Source organism: Zeus faber (genome assembly GCF_960531495.2).
Source record: "Zeus faber genome assembly, chromosome: 15".
In the NCBI taxonomy this organism is placed as follows: Eukaryota; Metazoa; Chordata; class Actinopteri; order Zeiformes; family Zeidae; genus Zeus; species Zeus faber.
Window position 1 is genome coordinate 20,868,995 of NC_137194.1, and position 18,951 is coordinate 20,887,945.

Consider the following 18,951-nt stretch of genomic DNA (forward strand, 5'->3'; position numbering starts at 1 on the left):
TCATCCATCCATCCATTCATTCATTCATTCATTCATTCATTCAGACACTGCCTCACTACTACTGCTGCACACCAGCATTCTAGCATTCATTCATTCATTCATTCACACACTGCCTCACTACTACTACTGCTGCTGCTACACCACACCAGCATTCTAGCATTCATTCATTCATTCATTCATTTATTCATCCACCCACCCATTCATTCATTCAATCATTCATTCAGTCACACACTGCCACACTGCTGCTGCTGCACCAGACCCCCATTCATTCAATCATTCATTCATTCATTCATCCATTCATCCATTCATCCATCCATCCATCCACCATCCATCCATCAATCCATCCATTCATTCACCCATTCACCCATTCATTCATTCATTCATTCATTCATTCATCCACTTATCCACACATCCGTCCGTCCCTCCGTCCGACCCCAAGCTGGAAGCAGCTTAGGGTCCAAGCATTCTTCATCCCATATGAAGAATGCAAAAAGAGGAGGTGCTCAAGGAACTACACCGTGCCAGACCCGCCCCGTCTGTTTGACGGTCACGTCTGGCCCATGTACGTCAAACACAAGAACATTATTATTCATTCATTCATTCATACATTCATACATTCATCCCTTCATTCACACACTGCCTCACTACTGCTGCTGCTGTCCAGCATCATATTGGTGCTTGTGAAAGCCTGAGTTCATTAAAATAAAATCTGGGGCAGGCCAGTCCATAATCTGGACAATAACAAACAGAATGTTACTTGATCATTTAGATCATTGAGATTGTTTTAAAACATGAGGTTTGGGTTAAATCTACAGCTGTGGGTTATGCTACACTGAATGTGAAGAGTGAATGGAACTATTAAGGAGCCTCAAGGAGGGTGTGTGTGTCTTCAAACAAAATTTATCCAGACTATGCTGCGGCTATAATTGAATGTCAAATTTGAACGTTTGAATTATTATTATTATTAGGGGTCCGGCCCATTCGTGGACCCCTAATAATCCCCAATAAAACTGACCTCAGTAGTCTATCGATGTCATGGAGCCGCACTCACAAACAAGATGAATAAAATTTGTATTCAGGGCAGCCCCGGCATGCCATCGTCCAAGTTTGATCCAGATCAGTCATTTATATTATCATCGCTGCAAATGATGGCTCCCGCAGGTGACATGGTAGCATTACAGTCTAGTGTAGGGTCCTCACAAGATGGCGGCACGTCCAGATGGGACTGACGTCGGAACTTCATGGATGCCGTAAACGATCAACAATCTGAAGATTTGAATTTGGGGCAGCTCCAACATGGCTTCGTTCATGTTTCAACCAGATCAGCAGTTCAGTATTGTGGAAGAAGTTTGTGATCAGCAATCGCAGCCTCACCAAGATGGCATCACGCACAGCACGCATGCGCAAGACGAAGTACACAAAGTACACACAGATATAGTCACATTTAAACTTAAACTAAAGGAATATAAGATTCAAACTCTTAACCATACAAAGTGACAGGTATTATTTTTTGACTATTAAAATTGTACTATTATATATACATTCTAATATTACTATTTATTACTATAAACCTTTATTGTGTTTGATTTTTTTTGTTGAAGTATTACCAGAAGACAATTGGATTAAATAAAGTGCAGCATATTAAACGTCATAAATATACAGTATGTGCTCCTGAGGAAAACTGAAAAATAAAAACCCAATAACATCGCTGTCGGAATAAAAAGACATGCAATAGAAATCAACGTACACAATCCTCCTGAATTATAATTACTGGTACCAATAACCATAAGCAATTACATAATACATAATGACGTCATGGCAACATGGGCGAGAATGAAGTTCAAGCCACAGAAGTCAAGAAGCTTGGTGATCAGGCATGGCAAAGTTACCAGCAGCTTCCACCTCCACGTCCAAGGGGAGGTTATCCCGACAATAGAGGACAACCCTATAAAGTGCCTGGGGAAGTCACATTGCATTGACATTTCACTGCATATACCGTATGCATGGAAGCATGTACTGTATATGCATGTGACGAATGAACCTCTTGAATCTTGAATCTCACCGACAGCGGCAGTGTATCAAAGGCAGAGAAGCCGGCTGCCGATTGGCTGAGAGGGATCGAGGGATCAGGCCCACCGGGAAAATTCAAGGCCTGGCTCTTCCAGCATGGGCTGCTACCCAGACTCATGAGCATTTCCGTATTTCTTTCCTGCTCCGATCAGTGTATGACACCCTCCCAACACCGACAAACCTGCACAGGTGGGGGTTGAGGGAGGACCCCCTGTGCCGGTTATGTGGTGAGAAAGGCACAATGGCGCACATACTGGTGGAGTGCAAGACTGCACTTTGCCAGGGGGTTTACAGATGGCGCAATGACAAGGTCCTCAGAGCACCGGCTGACATCTTGGAGCAGGAGGGACGGAAAAAACATCGCACCCACGGGAAACCGGCCCCCTCCATGCAGTTCATCAGAGCGGGAGAGAGAAACCACCGGCCTCCAAGAAGACCAGGACGAGCATCCTGCAGGCAGCTCCGTCATGGGAGATGAGGGTGGGTGTGGGGAAGAAGCTACACTTTCCCTGGGTCGTCCAAACAGCCCTGAGACCGGACACGCTCATGTGGTCGGAGGAGGCAAAAAAGATCATCCTGATCGAATTGACAGTCCCGCGGGAAGACGGTTGCGAAGTGACCTGGTTAGAGGAAGAACACCAAATACCAGGACCTGGTCCAAGAGTGCAGGGGTGAAGGGTGACAGGCCTGGCTATTTCCAGTAGAGGTGGGCTGCAAGGGTTTCCCTGCACAGTCTGTGTGGAAGATGCTCACAGGCCTGGGAAGAGCGGGAAGGGAGAGGAAGACTGCAGCTCGCAGGTTGGGGAAGGCAGCAGAAAGAGCCTCTTGCCGGCTCTGGGAGAGGTGGCAGGAGTTGAATACATAATTATTGTGGAGCGCTGTTTCCTGTTGATTTACAAAGTGCCATCAAATAATTATAAAAATCGATGAATAGTCATGATAAATAATCACGATCACAATATCGACTACAACAACCGTGATTATGGTTTGAGCCGCACTCATGCAGCCCTACTTCAGAATGACAACAGCCATTAGTTGCGGTGTAGGAAACCCACCCACAGCCGCAAACACCGTCCGGTCATAGAATTAGACTGTAACCAGGCTGGAAGGAATGAACTTCTGCATCACAACACACGCCGGAATAGAGAGCCAAAGCACATCGCTCCCATGAACTTTAAAGGGGGTTTTTAAGTCCGTGCCTTGCGCCCGTGGCCCGGGTTCTGCGTCGGCGGCTGCGTCTTGTGCCTGCGCCCGGGGGTTGATTGCATGTATGCGCCCCTGGGGTGCGGGGTCTCCTCGTACCCCAGGGGCTCATGCTCGGGCTGGGCGAGGGAGTTGCTCCACACCCCTCTGGCTTCTCCGGGGGCCCGGGGGTCTCCCGTGGCCGCAGGGCAGGGTACCCGGGGATCTCCTGCAGCCGGGGGTTGCCCGCGGGGCTGCGGTGTTCGGGGGGGGCTTCGGGGCCCCGCAACATAATACAGACATTCTTCACCAGTACCAATGGGGATAAGTCATGTACACTCACCGGTGGACATCTTACACACACACGCAGGCAGGCACGCACGGTTGCACACCTGGTTACATCCCTCTCCTTTCCTCTCTCGTTTGCTGCCATAACTTTGACAGGAAGAGGCCACGTGACCACTTGTAGTTGACGTTTTTGTGTAAATGTTGTTTGGTTCTATGTTTAATTTGTCTCACCCGTGGTGACTCTCCCCCTCTTGGAGTAGTGATCAGTTGTTTATAGACCCAAACATGGTAAATAGTTCTCCAAAGAGGGGGGTTGGTAGTGGTTCTCTATAACCAAAAACTGTGCTCTTGTCATCGTACAGGTCATCCACAGGACAGAGTTATTGCAGCAGTTCTTGATGATTTAAGAATTAATAAAGAGTTGCATTGCAGGTTGAGAACTTGAGCTCCACTTGCAGACTCACTCTGTCCTAGATGCAATGGCACAAATACTCTGTGTTGTATGCCCAGCATGCTGACAGCAGGGGTTAGAAAAAAAGAATAAAAAAATAAAAAATTAAAACAAAATTAAAAACGGGGGGCTGACTACCCTGGACTCTGTGTATTGCTTTCCACCCGAAGGGAGAAATAGAAAAGCGTATTCAAAGCGCTCTCGTTTAAATGCTAAAATCGACCTTATCTCCCAGAATTAGAGCGTTAACCGCAGCTCACGGAGTGAAAACAAGCCCCGGGCGTTTCCACTGGACTGCGTCCCTCTGCTGACACCTAGTGGTCCCCGTGGGAGCAGCAGGGACCAGATCAGCTTGACCCGAGTTGAAAAATCATGTTACACAACCCAATCAATCTGACTCAGTTAAAAATAAGGTGAGCATCTACTATGCTCTCTATTTAACAGACCCACATATTGGTGTGCTCTACTTCTCATTGTTTGTTGTGATGATAAATCCGAGGCATACGAATAATGGATAGAGTAAAATTATACAGGATAAGAGCTGTATCCTCAATGAAACTAGTTTTCCTTTGTTTATGAGTGCATGGTCCTTATTAGGGTAAAGGCATTTGATTGCCAAGTCGCGTAGGTCAATTTAGATCACCCAACATGGGCACTAACACGATTAGACAGAAATAGCTCCAGTGTCAATGTATTGTGCAACTCGACCCCAGCCCAGCCCGCGGGCCCCGGCAAAAAACACAGGTTAGAATGTGAACGGAAAGAGAGATTTAGCTCTTTATCATGTTATTATATTATTATATCCGATCATCATATGTATTTATCGGGCTCATATAGAATCAGAATCAGAATGAATTTTGTTCGCCACAGACAATTAGAAAAAATAATAAAAAAAGCTTAGCAGTCTGAAAAAATTAGAAGAAGTATTATTTTTTTATATAAAATAGAATAAAAATGGATGTCAATATAAAAATGGTCCAAAACGGTCAAAAAGTTTCATTGTAATTAAAAAATAAATAAAATAAAAATAAATGAAAATAAAAAAATAAAAAGAAATTGTCAAAAATTGTAGGATAAACACTATAATAAAGGCATAAAATATCGAGGCTAATCCAGACCAACCAACATTTGTCAATGACTGACAAATGGCAACTTAACAAACAAAGTGTGTGGAATGGGAAACTTCATTGATGTTGCGCAAACAGGAACAGACTCAGAGCCGCTCAGTGGCAAAAGCACAACATCTCAGCGAACCGGCTCAGCTGCATCGAGGGACCGGGACCGATGAAATCTCCGACATCGACCCAGCGACGGAAATGTGGCTCCCGCTCGACGGAAAGTTGATTTATTTTTTATGAATCGCGACTCGAGCCTCGACGAACAACCATGAGAGAATCAGAGTCCAACAGAGGGGCCGTTTTGACAAATGCGTCTTGTTTATTATCTTGTGAAGCATCCATTCTAAGCAGACAATGGACGTGGAAATCTACTGTGTATGTCCCGGGGATATACAAAGGAAATACAGAGTCCTGAGTGTATCTTCAAACAAAGAGAAATGCAAACGGCGTGCACGCCATACCACGTGCACGCCGAAGAAAGCATATTGCAGCTAAATATACAGTATGCTTCCACTAGAGCTCGGTGCGGCCGTGTTGACTCTAGGATTTGCTCCGTGCGACGACGTCGGCTTCTTAATAAGAAGACTTGTAAACTGTCATTCAGATATCGAGATATTTTACTTAGTCCAGCAAATGTTGCGTGCGACTTGTATGGAAAGTAAAAGTAATTTGGTTACATTTGTACAAATTCAGCATACGCGGACAGCAAAAACTAGTTACAAACTGTATTTACAACAATGCAAGAGATGATAGAAAATAACATAAACATTCATATGGAGTGTTGCGCTAAAAATCTTGCAAAGTCGTTCCAAAGGCTTCGCTATTTGCACCCGAGACTCACTCCTCCGAAAGCGCGGATGTCAGGGCGGAGTCAGGGTGAAATAGAAAGAGAACACCGTGGGGACATCCGGCGCGTCTCGCCTCAGCTACTCCACCCCTTTCATGAACTCCAGGAACTCTGAGGAGACAGAGGTTAGTTCGCGCATTATTAAAGCCGCCCACAAACACCGGTGAAATGGGGACCCGTGTCGTCCACGTCGTCCAAAACGTGCCGAGGCTCCGCCGGGGACATTGCATCTGGCTATGAACGGCAGATGAAAGCTCTGAGTGGCAGCGGCATGAAATGCTCTTAAAAATCACAAAAAAAGAAAAAAAAAAACGAAAAAGAAAAACCTCACCATCGTAGTCGATTTTGCCGTCGTTGTTCTTGTCCCCGTCCTTCATCAGCTCCTCGATGTCGTCCTCGGTGATCGTCTCTCCTGTCGACTCCAGCATCACCTTGAGCTCGTCCAGGTCGATGTAGCCGTCTGCGTTCCTGCAGGGTCGGAGGAACGCGGAAATGTGAGCGCTCAAACAGAGGGCCACATAATGGTGGCGGGTGTGCCGACCTCTTTGCGGATGAAAAAGCATCAAACTCACACATGGAACCCATTTGGTAATGGGTCTATACTGTAGTTCGGGAGATAACAGCGAAACTATGACCGCAACATTGTCCATCGGTGGGAATGTCTCATCAATGAAATAATGGCTGTTTAACTGGTAACTGGACCCCCTGAAGCTCTTGAAGGACCCTGGGTGGGTCCCCGGACCCCGCGTTGAGAACCACCGGGGTGTCGAGTTTCGTCGACAGGGCGTATACAGTGAACAATGTCATTCAGGGGAATTTCAAAAACATTTTTTTTTTTTTTATGCCAAAGGTGACTTCCCTCACATATGCCTCAGAGTTGACTCACTTGTCAAACATGCGGAACAGCTCCGCCAGCTCCTCCTCGGACTTCCCTTTGCTGTCGTCCTTCATGCACCTCACCATCATGACCAGGAACTCGTCAAAGTCCACCGTGCCGCTCCCTGCACACAGACCATGTCCCGCGTCATCGCTTGACCCGCACACAACCCCTCCCGGGTCTCCAGACGTCATTCGTTTTTCTGCGTGTTCGGTGTGTTTCTGTGTGTGTGTGTGTGTGTGTGTGTGTTTTTATTTTATTTTACCATCTTCATCCACCTCGTCGATCATCTCCTGGAGCTCCTCGGGGGTGGGGTTCTGGCCCAGCATCCTCATCACCTTCCCAAGCTCCTTGGTGCTGATGCAGCCGTCCTCAGCATCCTGCACGAAGATGTCGAAGGCCGCCTTGAACTCTGAGACGCAAGAGATGCGAGAGATGTGGTTTTTTTTTTCCTTTTTTCTCACATGCATATACACAGTACATCTCATCGATAGAGAGAGTAGGGACAGAGTAGAGACTGGACGTGTTCATTTGATGAATTGAGTGCGGGTAGGTGAATACGAACCGTTTTTCTGTTCGTCTGTCAGCTGCTCAACCTGTGAGTTTGGGGGAAAAAAAAAAAAAAAAAAAAAACACCGTAAATTCCATTTGCATTTGACGTAGAAAAGTGTCAAACAATTCACTCCTGAATTAGAAGAGATTAATAAGGATTGTTTTGACATTTTAGTGAAATCATTCATCGTCGGATCCACAGACATTTTGGTGCTTTGTTTCTCTATTCTATGCATGTGAGGTCTGGCCTGGTGAGTGCACTGTAAGAGTTAAAAATAACTGGACAGGAGGATCAGGAACCACAGATAAAGGCTGCAATACATGGTGCTTTAAATTAGCATAGCTGTGGATCTGGCACAACAATGGGACAGTAATCCTGGAAAAGCTGCCACGAATGAGAGAGGGAGACAGCTGCTTATGTAAGAGTTATTGTCTCTCGTCCACTATAAATTTAACACACACACGTCCGCGCACGCGTGCACGCACAACACGCACGCACGCACGCACGCACGCACGCACACACACACACACACACACACTCACTCCTGGGTGGGTGATGATGTACAGAAAACACACATACACTTCAAAGCACACACACACACACACACACACACGCTCACTCACACATTCAGGAATATGTTTGTAGAGTCAGAAAAACCACACAACCAAAGCACTAAAAAGTTTGGAATCCTGAGGGTATACTGTCTATAGAGTATGAAATGTCTTTAAACGTGTAAATGCTTAAAAAACAGCATTAAAGGGACATTGTGGATTATGAGGACCTTGAAATGTGTCGTCATTATCCACAATGTCCGATTAATTCCGACGCGAATTCAGGTGTGTTGTCCTTTTAAACCATGTATGCGTGGACGCACACACACACGCGCGCGCGCACTCACACACACACACACACACACACACACACACACAGACACATTCCTGTTTGTTTTTACTGTCTCACACATGTACTACTGAGTTTCAGTGTGAGCAGGGATAGTCAGCCAACCAGATATAGACCGATAACCGTACAGCTCTTAGGGCTCACAGATAATGCTGGAATTCAGCCTTGGGGTGGGGTGGAGGGCGGAGGGGGTGGGGGAGGCGGGGTGGAGGGCGGGCGGTGTGGGTTATCTCAACTTGAAGCCCTTCTCTGGCACCAAAGAAACACAAACGCGGTCGCATCTGAGCAATTGGCCAAAATTAGCTCCGTCAAGTCGGACTTTTCCATTTGTAGTCATGAATGAACCGGGGCCGAGCAGCAGGCTGGGGACCCGTCCCACCCGTGACCCTCTGAGGGGTCCCTAGCACGCCCGACAGGCCCGGAGCGGGCGTCCGCAGACGTGTATGGTTTCAAGTCTCCCCTCTCTCTCCCGACATCAGCTGGTGTCGGGGTGGGGCGGGCGGGCGGGCGGGCGGGGGTACGGCGTGACCCGCCGGAGCCACATCAGCGGGGATTTGTCAACCATCCACGCAATGCCGGAATGTCTGACAACAACACGGCGGAGGAAATTGTTTTTAAACTTCAAAAGAATGCGTGCGCCTTCCAGAACATTCTGCACAGCTGTTCGGCTCCTCCGTGCCCTTCTTACGCTTCGTGACCAGAATGAAGAAACACGATTCTCACAATGGAAAGCCTAAATATTCCGTCGTGCGTAATATGGCGCGGTAACGTTTTTCTTCCAAACCCCTCAAAGCATCGCCCGTTTAAATGAGCCGTATTTTGTGCTCACCGTCTCCCGGACTTAACCTCGCCGCGACGACAGAGACGACCGTTCCTACCGTTTGTTCTTGATATGAGCTTATAGAACTTTTCAGGACCTACCGCTGCCTTGTAGATGTCGTTCATGGTGGAGGCTCAGCTGCTGCCCGTGGTGATGGCGTCCCGCTACAGAGGAGAGTGGCAGAGGAGTCCAGCTCAGGGCAGGACGTCGGCCTCGTCCCAGCACCGTTTTATAGCTGGAGCCCAGAGCCCACTGGTCCCTCCCTAACACTCACCCACTAACCAGCAGCCTCCCCTTTGTCTTTTCCTTTGTGTGTGTGTGTGTGTGTGTGTGGGTGTGTGTGTGTGTGTGTGTGTGTGTGGGTGTGTGTGTGTGTGTGTGTGTCATTTGGCCAATCTATCACAATCACCAGGCTCAGATAAAAATGTGGTCGCTCTTAGGAGGCACACTTTGGAATGGAATGAAGTGTGTGTGTGTGTGTGTGTGTGTGTGTGTGTGTGTGTGTGTGTGTGTGTGTGTGTGTGTGTGTGTGTGTGTGTGCGTGCGTGTGTGTGCGCGTGTGCGCAAGAGTGCCCGTGTGTGTGTGTGTGTGTGTGTGTGTGTGTGTGTGTGCGTGCGTGTGTGTGTGCATGACTGTGTGTGTGTGTGTGTGTGTGTGTGTGTGTGTGTGTGTGTGTGCCAGTGGCGGGGGACACATGGTGACCCCTAATCTCCAGAGAGGAGAGACTATAAAGACACTCAACATTCCATCTGACCGAGACCGGAGCAGCGGCAGAGGGCCGGGCCGCGCCGGGCGGGGGGAGGGGGGGGGGGGTAAAGGTGGTATAAGGGAGCATTTGCCCCTGGAGCCCAGGGGAGCCCATGGAGGGGCTGGTGGTGCAGAGGGGGGCGGGGGTTATGGGAAGAAGGGTGAGGGGGACGTTGCGAGAGCGCTTCAAAATAAAAGGGTTAAGCCCGACAGTAAAACATGATCACATTGCGGCATGGCTATGCGTGTAAGGGTTAACAACCATTGTTTGTTTGTTTATGGACACTCGTGTTTGCCTGCGGTCGGCCCGCGTCGGGGTTACTGTGAGTTAGAGGTGGATTGTATAATCTATACTTTGCTTTTTTCATGTTTTGCTGTGTTTGGCCTTGTTCTTTCATCCTAGTTAAAAATGCACTGCGAAGTTGGTCTCGCATCGCAAACTTCAGAATAAGAAGTGGCATTTACCCAGAAATGTTATCACATCCGTGTTGCTCATCATCGATGTAAACGGTGCAGTATTTACATCACATTTGCATCAGTTTACATACTGCACTGTACGTGATCATGGTAGTGCACGTGATGAGCTCTTCCGCCAGCAGAGGGCGCTGTTCACTTTACCTCTGCGCCCAATTGAATTGTGGCGCTTCCGTCACTTTTCCGTTTACTGGGTCAAACCAGCCGAACGCACTGTCACACGCACGCACACACACACACACACACACACACACACACACACACACACACACGCACGCACACACAACCACACACACACACACACACGCACACACGCACACATGCATTAATGGGATGATAGTGGAGATGGGGTGTACACCAGCAGCATGTCCACTCCTTAAACACCTGCACATCGCTTTGCCATTAAGAGGTCTACTAATGGAAATAAAGTCATGCAGTGAGGAAGGCTGAGAGCGAGAGAGAGAGAGAGAGATTTGATTTCACGCTGAACGTCCTTGTGAGCGTCGTCTCAGTCGTCCGTCAGGTTGAACCACCAAGCTACGTAATAACGAGTCCCCGCGAGCCGTCTCCAGTTCACCTGCTGCGAGTCACACTTTGTGGCTGTTAGTTCTCCCTACGAAACGTCGGTCATCATCATCATCATCATCATCATCGTCGTCGTCGTCGTCATCATCAGCAGTGGCCCAAGTGTCATGGCTTCACACACATACACACACCCACAGTGTTTGAGGGATTTCAGCCAGGCCGGTTCTGTTGGAGCGGGGTGCAGATAACACCAGATGCCAGGAGTAATTAATGAGCGGCTCCGCAGGGGGCTCCACTTTCGAGAAACGTAAAGCACGGCAACACGCGGGCATACGCGGGATCACGCAGGGCGTGCCGCCGCGGCCGCGCTCGGCACGCCCGGCTCCCACATCAAAGGACGGCATATGGAGTGCTGTTTCACGGGAGCCCTCCACCGTTTTCCTCTTCCAGGAGGAGAAGGGGGCTGACGAAAGAGCCCGCCATCTCCTCCGCACGGCGCAATCAGACGGCGCATCTCAAATCCACAATTCACTGCACACCGCTTTTTGAGAGGTTGCCATAGAAACTCTGGTGGGTAGTAGCGGGCAGAAAATGAGAGGAGATGAGCGGGGCTATTCCCCTCCTCCCCACCCCCACCCACCCTCCCTCCTTCCCTCTCTCCGTTTCCCTCCCTCCCCCCTTTTTCTCCCTTCCTCCTACCCCACCTTGCTTCCTTTGCCACCGCATTTTGTCCTTTGGAGTCACTATTCTATTCTATACACTACGCACGGGTGCAATTACCGATGTGCTAGGACATTTTTTTCAAGACAGAGAGTGATTTATGCAAATATGCCGGTCGATTTGATCCGGGGTGGGGCTACATCTCATGTGTCACTCCAACAATCGAGAGCAGTGTTTTTCCCTTTTTTGTTTTGATTTCAGTTTGCACGGATCGGGTTGCGTGTAACGCTGCAGCCGTCAATACGGCGCCCATGACACCAGTCATTTGCGCAAGCGATCATTGATGCATGCTAATTTCCCCCCGCGACGGGGGCCCGAAAAACGAAGCGAGGCATCTCGAAAACGGCCAATTTCCATCCGTAGGCAATCTATCCAGATCTATCTGCTACGGCCAGACGCACACACCCGGCATGTTAATTTAAACAATCTGTGATATGGTCATTATGTGGACAAGCAGCTGGGTTTGAAGTGTCGGCCTCTTTCTCCCTCGGTCCTCCTCCCCCGGCTGCTGAAAGTGAGTGGGCGGTGGTCTTTTAGTCTGACAACCTCGCCATTCTCAAACTCTCTTTCATCCTCTCTTTACAATCTCCTCTCTCTCTCTCTCTCTCTCTGTCCTTCGCCCTCATTCCATTGACGCTCAACCTGTCAATGGCTGCCGTGGTGTGTGTTGGCCGTGTGTGAGAGCCCTCCGTGCGGGCGATGTGTGCGTGTGAGCGGGTTTTTTTTTCTGCCTGCGAAGGCGACGTCTTTGTTTGTCAGAGGTCTGTCTTTCCCGTGGAGCAGGTCTCACCGCCCGGCTTTACCTCCCAAACGGATATCATATGCCGTAGCTCCCTGTCTCACTCAGCCTTTCTGTTTTCCTTTCGTATGGTTGGTTCACATAGGGAAAGGCTTGTGCGGCACAGCGAACCTCTCTCTCCGTCCGCCTCTCACCGCTTGGGAGCCCAGGCGACGCCCCCGACCCCTCCCCGCTCGCGCCGCGGGAGGCGAACGGCGCGGCCGGCGCGAAGGGTCGGGCTTTGAGACGCAGCGGGGGAGATGCGCGACACTTTTGTGGCGACAGTCCGAGGAAGCCCGCCGCCGCCGTTCTGCCAGGGGGGCCGGCGCTCCCCAGCCCAGCGGACCACCGCCGGGTCGCCGACGACTCTCCCCAGCGTAGCGGAGGAGGCGCTCGGAGGTGGAGTGCCCCCGGAAATGCGCCCAATGACAAAATCATTCTGTCCTGTTTGACAGCACCGTAGGAAGCGTTCGGGGTTCTGTCTTTAAATCGACAAGAGCAAAGTATTGTACGGTTAATTACACTAAATAGCATAGTTTCAACCATAGTGTATGTGTTCAATTTCCCATATTTCAATCCCCCTGATGAGCACTAATTGGATTTTTCCGAACGCCTCCGAAATGTTCTTTTGCGCGTCACATAATATTAATACCGACCATTCCGTAGGTGTCAGCGCGTGTGACAGGAACACTTCTCAGCGCGTTCTTTACTTTGCGTCCACCTCACCTAACGGCGCCGGGATTTGACGCAAATAGATGTAAGCGCGGATGACGCCGCTCGCTTACGATGTTTTCCTCGCAACTTTGTGCGTCACGGCGATGGCGGCCGGTTCGGCGCGTCGCAACGCCCGGCGGCCACAGCCTTAACACCTCATCCAGACGGACAGACGGACAAACACATTTACCTACGGACGCTCACGCTGACGGGCACGCGCACGCGCACACATACACACACGACAAGCGAGCAGCCAGGCACACACAAGCGGACGCGTTCTCCTGCTACACAGGCGTTCGGACAGATCGGTGAAGGCAGACGACCGCGCGCTCACCTTCACACGTCACCCGACCCGATGCTTTAGCGGTGCATCGCAGCAGTAGAATTAGAACCGCTTTGAATGCTTTGAATCAGGCGCGGCAACAGTCGGCTGTGAGCAAAACACAAAAACAAAAAAAAAGGACGACGACGTAAACAGAATGATCCCGTGTTTTGTTAGGCCCAAATCTGAATTGCAAATTTTAGCCTTCTGGGGCGATCGATGACTCGCAGAGAAGACACCCAGGTGCGGAGGAAACTATGGATCTCAGTAATGACCTCCACCAAAACCTCCACGGCGTCCAGCGCGGCCTTGATGAAGCTCGCTCGTTCTATCCGGGCGCTCTCTCTCTCTCTCTCGCTCTCTCTCTCTCTCGCTCTCTCTCTCTCATTCTCTCCACAGTTTTCTTTATTATGAGCACATAAACCTCTCACTCAATAAAATGTTATTAAAAATCAAACTCTCCCTCCCACTTCATTGTTCTTTATTGTTCTTGAATTGTATATTATTATTATTAGTAGTATTATTGTTATTATTATTATTATTATTATTATTGGAATTACAGTAAATAACACATGAGGTAAATAAACAGGTTTTCAAAACTGTAACTCTCTCTCTCTCTCTCTCCCACTCTCTCTCACACCACACACACACACACACACACACACACACACACACACACACACACACACACACGCACTCCTCTTCTTGATTGCCATTCCAGGGCAGTGCTAATATTACCTCTTTTAGCACATGCTAAAACAGATAAAAAAACATCTATCCGTCTGTTTGTGTGTGTGTGTCCGTGTTTTTTCTGTCTGTGTGTGTGTGTCTGTGTTTTATCCGTGTGTGTGTGTGTGTGTGTGTGTGTGTCCGTGTTTTATCCGTGTGTGTGTGTGTGTTTCTGTGTTTTATCAGTGTCTATGTTTATGTGTCCATGTTTCATATGTGTGTGCGTGTGTGTGTGTGTGTGTGTCCGTGTTTTATCCATCTGTGTGTGTGTGTGTGTGTGTGTCCGTGTTTTATCCGTCTGTGTGTGTGTGTGTGTGTGTGTGTGTCCGTGTTTTATCCGTCTGTTTGTGTGTCCGTGTTTTATCCGTCTGTGTGTGTGTGTCCGTGTTTTATCCATCTGTGTGTGTGTGTGTGTCCATGTTTTATCCGTCTGTATGTGTGTGTGTGTGTGTGTGTGTGTGTGTGTGTGTGTGTGTGTGTGTGTGTGTGCAGCTGGAGCCCTGGGCCTCGCAGGCTTCAGTGGAGTGTGCTGCGATTTGACAGGGCCGGTGACGAGGCACTGTAAATATCCGTCTGTCATGTGACTCACTCCATGGCCTTGAGGAAACAAACGAAAGGTCAACGTTTCCTGATGCCATTGCCAGCAACAAAATTAAGTGACTTCATCTCTTGCTCATACATTCTGTCCCCATTTTTTAAGGGATGGATACATCGGAGGTGTTGCATCACCGTGTGGCGCTGAAGTCCGTCGGAATGCGTACGCTGACACGGAGATGTGTTTCCCGTGCGCCCCGCGACCGTCCATCCTAATTTGAAATTAAAAATCAAAATTTTATCATCAGCTCAAAAAGAACATCGGAACTTTTCCTTTTTCTTGTTAGTTTGCTAAGTTTCTATCTTTGTTGTGATGCCACACACACACACACACACACACACACACACACACACACACACACACACATACACATACACACACACTTTTTCACTTCTCTAAGTACATAGGTACAACCACCAACACACTCACATAAACACGCTCACGGCCGCTGGGTTTGTCGCGTCATGTAAGTCGTGTGTAGTTTATTTCGTGTAGTTCCTCTTGTGGAGCAAAGGATCGTCCACACTCCGCGGAGTCTCGACGGGCGGAGGCAGCTTTACATTGCCTGGTCACTGGAAATACTGTATCTCCATTAGGACTTCCCCCCCCAAAGCTGATGCTCACACTGACAATATGAGGTCAGCTTTACGCTGTATCACAACATTGACACGCATGTTATGCATCACACAGGCTGACGAGAGTTTATGTGAATGTATATCTTTCTTTGTTTTTATTCCCTTTATATATGCGGCATATCCCTATCCGTCTCTGTTATAGAACTGCTGTCGGGCTCTCCGTTCCTCCAACTGCTATTATTTCAAAACATTCTAAACGTTAAACACCGTCCTACTGACGTTGCACAGACACAGTGTTTAAATCGGAGGATGGATCCACACGAAGGTCCAAAACCTTAAATCCGCCCCCCCAAAAAAAAACAAAAAAACATAAAGGCCCCCGACTTGCAGCTGGGGGCCCGCTCCGAGACACTGAGCCCACTTAGCCGACAAATCCAAATCAATATCCCGGCAATCTGTTGCCCGCTGTGGCCGTGCTTCTAAATGAATTGCCCTTAAATAGAAGGCGTTGTTTACTGAAGCTAATTGTCCAACAGAAAGGCAGAGGGAATGAGAAATGGGACAATGCGGCTAACAGGATACTGCGCTAGGGCTTAGTCTGATTAAGGCTGATTGCTGACGGGCTTAAAGTCGTCATATTTATCCCTTTAAGAGAGTGTGATCCATCGCTCGCGGACGCCGGCGCGATTCCTCAGTCGCCGTTTCAGCCGGAGGTTGGAAGCGCCACCCCCCCCCCCCCCCGGAAGCCGGATTCTCCCGCGCTCCGCCTCGCGAGCCGCTAAATGAGGCGTTTCAGGCGACGCGTGGGGAGCCGCCCTTTTAAGTCTCAGATCGCTGGCGTGATGTTTAAGACACGTTACTCATCATTTGCAGCCTTGATGAGACGGATGATTGTGGACGTTATGTGCTGACGCGGTGTCGAGCTGAACGCGAGCGGCGCTGTGGGAGCGCGGACTGTGTGGACGGGTGAGGAGGGGGAGGAGGGTGAGGAGGGGGTGGGTGAGGGGGGAGAGATTGGGGAGGAGGGGGAGTGAGGGTGAGGAGGGGGAGGGAGGGGGAGGAGGGGGAGTGACAGCATGGTATAGCAGTGAATGCCAATGTGAGCGAGAATGTGTCGAGACTTGACGTCTTCATAACATAATCCCACACACTCACACACACAAGCACACAGAAAAACACACACACACACACACACACACATGCACACACACACATGCATGCACACATAAGAACACACACACACACACACTGCCCACAATCTCACTATGACGGCCTTCACGATGGTGCTCCAGCTCCAGCTCCAGCTTACAGCTCCGTTGTGCGGGGGAATTAGCTCCAAAGGCACTTAAAGCCTGATCATCCATCAATAATCTGAACGTCGCTTGACCTTCATCACGTCCTGTCGCCTGCGTCATGTGTTTATATCTTGGGCCCAGGGCAAGCGCGTGGTGCCAGAGCTCAGCCGCTGGAGGTCAGGCACTGGAGGTCAGCCTCTGGAGGGCAGCCGCTGGAGGGCAGCCGCTGGAACTCAGCCGCTGGAGGTCAGGCACTGGAACTCAGCCGCTGGAGGTCAGGCACTGGAGGTCAGCCTCTGGAGGTCAGCCGCTGGAGGGCAGCCGCTGGAACTCAGCCGCTGGAGGTCAGGCACTGGAGCTCAGCCGCTGAAGGTCAGGCACTGGAGGTCAGCTGCTGGAGGGCATCCGCTGGAGGCCATCCGTTGGAGGCCATCCGCTGGAGGCCATCCGCTGGAGGCCATCCACTGGAGGCCATCCGCTGGAGGCCATCCGCTGGAGGTCGGCCGCTGGAGGTCGGCCGCTGGAAATCAGCGGCCGGAGCTTAGCCGCCGGAGGTCAGCCTCTGGAGCTCAGCCACTGGGCAGTTTTCCCCACATTCTTTTTCGAGCCATGTTTAGAACCTTCATTAACGTAGCACTTGGACCTGAGCATGTTTTTTGGACGGGGTTGAGCCAACAGAAGAAGCCCCATGTGGGGCAGCACGACTTCCACGAAGACAAAGATGCTGCTATTGTCGAGGCTAAATCGTCCCGTAAAGAAGCGCCTGCTAATAATCAAATGATGTTTAAACAGATTTTTTATTGCTATAGCCGTTGATACAGCAGGTGCAGTATGGTCATGTCTTTCAATCTAATCAAATTCTAGCTGCAGTTTTGCTCCATGATTTCTATTGATCGCTCCCCTAATGTGTTTTTTTTCAAAGGTCTTTTATCAGGTTTCCATGGAGATAGAAAGTGCATAGCATGTTGTGATGATTGTAAAGAGCGGAATTAGGTGCAATCATATGTTGTGAAACTGAAAAGAAAAGGAAAAATATAGCTTTTCTTTTTGATGAAAGCAATAAAATGAGAAAGATTATGAACGTTAAAAGAAAATGTGTGTGAGAGCTGGAAGCCGTTAGCTGCTGCTGTTGTAGCAGCAATTTTGTAAATCTCCCGGCAATTTAAATGTTCATGTAAACAAAAATGTATAAAATCACAGGAATATACTAGAAAGAAGAAAAAGTACGAGCACACGGTACAGAATTCGAGCGCCCCCCTGTGGGTAGAATTGTATGCAATTTGACACACTTGTCCAATGGGGCTGTATGTACGAGGTTCCTAAATTTGGTTGCAATCCAATTTGGCAAATGTTCAAATGTTTGTTTGGTAACCAATTACAGGCAAACGGTAAGTGATATCAGCCTATACCAGCCTGGTGGGTCTGGTTCGGGGTCATCTCATTATTGTGTGTACCAAATTTGGTGAAGATTCTATAAATATGTGCCAAAAGAGAAATGTGTTTAACAGAAAATCCAAAGTGGCGGAAGAATTTTCCAGGCGCAAATGGGCGTGGCCTGTACCAGTCGAATCAGCATCATGCAAGGAACACACTGGAACGCACACATATTGTTCTGCTATGCCTCACGGTGCATGAGTTATTAGCAAAAACGTAAAACACATAATAACTGACCACAAGTTTTAATATTTTCGGCGTTTCCGCATGAGGCACATGTCCACGAAGTACGAATACCATAGCACTTGACGTTGTTGTGATGTCAACTCTCAAACATTCACCCCCAAAGACGGCCATTATAAATTTTAATGTTTCGAAAAAATGATATAAAATCTCGGTAACATGTTCGAATAAAGACAATTAATAGTGATCTCCTGAAGAAGACGTACGTTTTGACGTTGAAACCACGCCCCTGCGACAAACGGTACAGAAGTAGATAGATGCAGAAAAACGGCAAATTCTCACATGAATTAGGAAATGTTCCGTTTAATTCATCTGAAGGGAAAAATTTAGACTCATTAATTAAGATTAGTTAAACATTCACTTCAGTTTCAATATATATGCAAAACAAATGTGATTTGTTTATTGGTTAGATTTAGTGTGGATTGATGGATGGATGGATGAATAGCTGGATAGATGGATGGATAGATGAATAGACAGATAGATGGATGGATGGATGAATAGACAGATGGATGGATGGATGGAGGGTTGGATGGATGGATGGATGGGTGGCTGGATGGATGATGTATGGATGAATAGATGGATAGATGGATGGATGGAGGAATAGATAGATGGATGGATGGATGGATGGATGGAGGGATGGGTGGAGGGATGGATGGATGGATAAATAGACGATAGACGGATAGATGGATGGAT

The 18,951-nt window shown here is 48.8% G+C and overlaps 1 protein-coding gene across 1 annotated transcript; it reads right to left on the reverse strand.

The window, feature by feature from the left end:
* Nucleotides 1-5,405: 5,405 nt before the first annotated feature.
* Nucleotides 5,406-9,333, reverse strand: tnnc1a (troponin C type 1a (slow)). The gene is made up of 6 exons (XM_080014644.1): nucleotides 9,208-9,333; nucleotides 7,399-7,429; nucleotides 7,099-7,245; nucleotides 6,843-6,957; nucleotides 6,288-6,424; nucleotides 5,406-6,067 (listed from the first exon to the last, which is right to left on the reverse strand). Exons 1-6 carry the CDS (start codon nucleotides 9,229-9,231, stop codon nucleotides 6,036-6,038), a joined length of 486 nt encoding a protein of 161 aa, XP_079870770.1. The 5' UTR covers nucleotides 9,232-9,333; the 3' UTR covers nucleotides 5,406-6,035.
* Nucleotides 9,334-18,951: the final 9,618 nt, after the last annotated feature.